This window comes from Seriola lalandi, unplaced genomic scaffold, assembly GCF_002814215.2.
Source record: "Seriola lalandi dorsalis isolate HSWRI2012SDOR001 ecotype SW California unplaced genomic scaffold, Sedor1 jcf7180002054905, whole genome shotgun sequence".
Classification (NCBI taxonomy): Eukaryota; Metazoa; Chordata; class Actinopteri; order Carangiformes; family Carangidae; genus Seriola; species Seriola lalandi.
Window position 1 is genome coordinate 252907 of NW_019525457.1, and position 4723 is coordinate 257629.

The window sequence follows — 4723 nt, forward strand, 5'->3', positions numbered from 1 at the left end:
TACTACTACTACTGCTGCTACTACTACTACTGCCACTGCTACTACTACTACTACTGCTACTACTACTACTACTGCTACTACTGCCACTGCTACTACTACTGCTACTGCTACTACTACTACTGCCACTGCTACTACTACTGCTACTGCTACTACTACTACTACTGCTACTACTACTACTGCTGCTACTACTACTACTGCCACTGCTACTACTACTGCTACTGCTACTACTGCTGCTACTGCTACTACTACTACTGCCACTGCTACTACTACTGCTACTGCTACTACTACTACTGCCACTGCTACTACTACTGCTACTGTGACTACTACTAATACTGCTAATACTAACACTACTACTACTGCAGTATCTGCTGTAGAACCGACCTGGGGGCCTCAGTGAAGAACCAGCAGGGTTCTCAGGAGAACAGGAGGTTCCTTCAGTCGGACGCTGAAATAGAAACAGCTGAGTGATGAATGTGGAGGGAGGGGACGACATTAACGGGCAGGGGGCGCTGTTCTGTTCTGACAGAGGGAACGTCTGACTACCTGATGGTTCTCCTGGTTCTCCTTCCTGTTGTTGGAGTCCACGAGGTCGACAGAGAACACCTTCGTCACCGTGGAGCTCTGTCTTCCGTCACTGCAGAGACAGGTAGACAGAGTTAACCTTCATTAATGAGCGGATGGCCTGCAGGTGTGTGTAGGGGGCGTGGCCTTTTCCATATCTGTAGATATGAACAATAAATGATTTGTTTAGTTAAAGACCAGTGACTGAGAAGCTAAATGAGAGACTGTAGGGCGCTACAGTCTGGACAGGAAGTGATGTCACCACTGCGTGGCTGTGCACTCATGCGTTTCTGTCTAATGAAACTCAGGTGTTCATTTACCTGCAGACAGCCACGGCTCTGACACACACCCGACCAGCAGGCAGCAGGATGGGCTCGCTGTACTTCCTGCTGGTGCCTGCCGACCCCCGCTGCACCCCCGCTGGCCTCGACCCGTCCACCGTGTAGAAAATTAGCACACCTGGAGAGTCTGCAGAGACAGGTGCACCTGGTGACACGATAGCAGTAGTAGCTGCAGCAGACACAGGTGTGTGTGTCTGTACCTGACTGGATGGAGACAGGTGTGTGTGTGTGTGTGTGTGTGTGTCTGTACCTGACTGGATGGAGACAGGTGTGTTGGTGTCGATGTGGTTCTTGGCTCTGTGTGCCTGCAGGTGGATGATGGGAATGATGAGTGGAGCTGACACTGCTCCCGCTGTCATGATGATGACTGTTCACCTGTCAATCAATCAATCAATCAACCAATCACATAAATATAAATTTGTAAATAACCGTAACCCACAGTAAAAGTCCTCTAAAGAAGAAAGAAGAAAAGTGTCGTCTCTCAGACTGAGACATGATGGAGCTTCAAAGGTGAAAGGTCATGACATTGTTTTCAGCATCATTTCCTGTCAGTTGGTGTAAACACGTCACGTTCTGTCGTAAAACAAGATCAAATAGTTTTTCAGGACTTCACCTCGAGTCCAGGTTCCTGATTCTTCACAACTTGAGTCAAAGTCAAATCAACCAGCGAAAAAGAAACAGGAACAGACACAAGTTCAGATGTCAACACCTGCTGCGCTAGCGCTAGCTTTAGCTTTAGCTTGTACCTGCTGCTGTTTTCATTGTTTTCTAGGGAGTTTGGAATGAGAGAAAACCGCCGCCCACACGGGAGAGTCTGGGACCAGAAACAAACTCACGTACGTCTAGAGGCTGTATATTAATACTTCCTCTGGTTTGTTTGTTTCCTTCGTCGGTGTGTAAGTGTGGAATAGTTCATATCAATAATCAATTATCAGTCTTACTCGATATGATGAGAAGCTGCAGATTGATCGATCAGCTTGTTGCTCGGTCTCGGACAGTTTACAGAAGCGTCACCATAGCAACCCCCGCTACCCGACAGGTGCGCTCGTTTTAAGCACTGAGTGACGACGCCGCCCACCCCGTGACGACGCCGCCCGCCTCGCCGGGCTGCACCGGTACTAACGTTTAATTAACTTTATTTATATTCAAACATACAATTAATTTATAAATGTAGAAAAATCGTGGAGGAGAGAAAATATTTGTAGAATTGTTACGATAATAAATAAATAAATAAATGTAACGTTTTTACATGTTATTTCATCATCTGACGCGTGACTCGTCTTAAATTACATGTGCATGAAAGTTTGCTTTTATTTCCATGTTAAAATCATGAACCACATAAATGAGTATTTAAGAAAGCAATGAAGGAATTAAATTAAAGTAGCTTTTACACGCAGTATTTATTTTTTCCTTCTTTTCCTTCTTTATTCATTCCATTTTTATCTTTTCCGCTTTTGTCATGAGCAGGTTTTTAAACAGGCAGTTTTCAGGACGCCCCGCTGGCAGCCAACTTTTCAGGACCCTGAACCAGCGTTAGCTAACAGGCTAACAGGCTAACAGGCTAACAGGCTGACAGGCTGACCAACAGCGGCGCAGACAGAAACACGGAGGACAGAGCTTTAAGAAAATGTCTGAAGTCAAAGTAAAGAAGGAGACGAACCTGTCGGACCCTGCCGAGATTGAGAACAGGTCAGTGGGACAACGACAGCGAGGCTCATCCCGGAGCCCGCGGTTCACCCGGAGAGAGAGGAAGCGGGCTCCGTGTAAATCCTGACAGGTGTCGTCTTTACTGGCTGTTGTCAGACCCGGTGAACACGTGCTGCCAAAATACTCTCTCTGACCCGTGTAGTAGTTCTGTGAAGTCCGGGTCCATTCGGCCCATTACACGTACAGTCTCTGTCACCAGAACCTGAACAGTGTCTGCTCTCCGCCGGGGACTGTTAGCATCTCTGGGTGTCCTCCTCCAAGGAGCTCTTCATGTCTAAAGTGGAGCTTCATTTTTATCTGTTCAGTTAAATCCAGAGTGTTTGGTCAGTGTGAACGTCACCAGGTGAACACAGTCACCTGATGTTACCTGCAGGTAACCTGCTCCCTGCTGAGATTCTCTTCCATTTACCTTTATTTAGAGAATATTATTATTATTATTATTATTAGAAATGAACAGTGTCAGTTTGATACTGATATTTTCTGATGCCATACTTGAAGAAATATAAACATTTTCTCTTTTTTAATAAGTACACACTGCAGACATGATGACGTATTAATTAATGTTAATTGTCTGTTTGTTTGTAGCTTGTCTCTGTTCACACTGAACATCTATATTTGATCTAATTGTAGGAAATGATCAGTTATGTTATTTTTGCTTTTGACAGTTTTAATGACATTAAACATGTAAAAGAGAAAAGTAGAGACAGGAAGGAGGTTCACAGCAGATATAAACTATAGATATAAACAGGACGTCTTCAAACGTTTTAATTTGTTACTGACACAGGAAACAGGAAGTCATTCACACCTGAGAAGCAGAGAATTTACAACGATCAGTCGATTATCAGAATTGTAACAGATCAATTTTCTGTCAATCGATTCATCATCGCAGCTCCATCCTCCATCTTTACAGACACTAACACTTCGTGTGTGTGTGTGTGTGTGTGTGTGTGTGTGTGTGTGTGTGTGTGTGTGTGTGTGTGTGTGTGTGTGTAGGATCAAAGAGCTGTGTCAGCAGTTTCCTCATGGTATCACAGACCAGGTGATCCAGAACGACATGCCTCACCTGGAGCCGCAGCAGAGAGCCATGGCCATCAACAAGCTGCTCTCATTGGTCAGTCTTGTGATGATGTCACTGCTGACTCCTCTCTCCTGATTGGTTCCTCAGATTAGACTGTAACCATGTTCTCAGCTGGTAGTTTATTGATGATGTCAAGTTGTCTGAACCCGTCCTGTTCACCTGTTCCAGGGTCACCTGGACCTTCTGAGGAACAGTTCAGGTCTCCTGTACAGAATGAAGGACGCTCAGACCTCCAGGTAAACACAGCACACACCTGTCCTCTCTGCAGGTGAGTGATGCTGCTATTGCTACAACTACACAGACACGAGCACGCTGCTAGAACCCAGAGCTACGACACAGCAGCAGTGATGAAACACACACCGAAGGAAACACTGACAGTGTGTGTGAGAAGTGTGAACACAGACGAATATAAACTACAGAGCCTTGTCCATGACCCCCCCCCCCCCCCCCCCCCCCCCCCCCCCAACAACCTGAGCTGTTGTCCCTGTAACTGAACCTGAGCTGTTTCCACTGTTACAGTAAGATGAAGGGTTCAGACAACCAGGAGAAGCTGGTGTACCAGATCATCGAGGACGCAGGAAACAAAGGTAAGGCTCAGCCAGCTCACGCACATCTCCGCCCCGTCAGATCCAGAGCCTGAGTTCTCGTGTCTGCAGGGATCTGGAGCAGAGACATCCGCTTTAAGAGCAACCTTCCTCTGACGGAGATCAACAAGATCCTGAAGAACCTGGAGAGCAAGAAACTCATCAAAGCTGTGAAGTCCGTGGCTGTGAGTTCCACATGACTCTGAGCTTCTCTGATCAGCTGTGGAGATACGGGTTTTCCTCCTGACAGGTGTGTGTTTCCTGTTTGCAGGCGTCTAAGAAGAAGGTGTACATGCTGTACAACCTGCAGCCGGACCGCTCGGTGACCGGGGGCGCCTGGTACAGCGACCAGGACTTTGAGTCCGAGTTTGTCGAAGTTCTCAACCAGCAGTGCTTCAAGTTCCTGCAGAGCAAGGTTCAAAAAACTTCATGTGGGGGGGGGGGGGGGGGGG

General features: G+C 46.8%; 2 protein-coding genes across 3 annotated transcripts in view; one reads left to right on the forward strand and one right to left on the reverse strand.

The window, feature by feature from the left end:
• Positions 1-2869, reverse strand: part of dzank1 (double zinc ribbon and ankyrin repeat domains 1) — a 15072-nt gene extending 12203 nt beyond the window's left edge. The window contains exons 1-5 of the mRNA XM_087169667.1: positions 2563-2869; positions 1153-1277; positions 882-1029; positions 544-634; positions 382-445 (exon numbers count right to left, since the gene is read on the reverse strand). Coding sequence (XP_087025793.1) covers positions 382-445; positions 544-634; positions 882-1029; positions 1153-1261 — 412 coding nt within the window. The 5' untranslated portion in view covers positions 1262-1277; positions 2563-2869. The remainder of the gene's footprint in view (positions 1-381; positions 446-543; positions 635-881; positions 1030-1152; positions 1278-2562) is intronic.
• Positions 1855-4723, forward strand: part of polr3f (polymerase (RNA) III (DNA directed) polypeptide F) — a 4600-nt gene continuing 1731 nt past the window's right edge. The window contains exons 1-7 of one of the 2 annotated variants that reach the window (XM_087169666.1): positions 1855-2017; positions 2370-2591; positions 3603-3720; positions 3856-3923; positions 4207-4274; positions 4344-4456; positions 4543-4686. In XM_087169666.1, coding sequence (XP_087025792.1) covers positions 2530-2591; positions 3603-3720; positions 3856-3923; positions 4207-4274; positions 4344-4456; positions 4543-4686 — 573 coding nt within the window. In that variant the 5' untranslated portion in view covers positions 1855-2017; positions 2370-2529. Of the gene's footprint in view, positions 2018-2298; positions 2592-3602; positions 3721-3855; positions 3924-4206; positions 4275-4343; positions 4457-4542; positions 4687-4723 lie in introns of those variants that run through there. The other variant, XM_023430480.2, reaches the window with a different exon arrangement.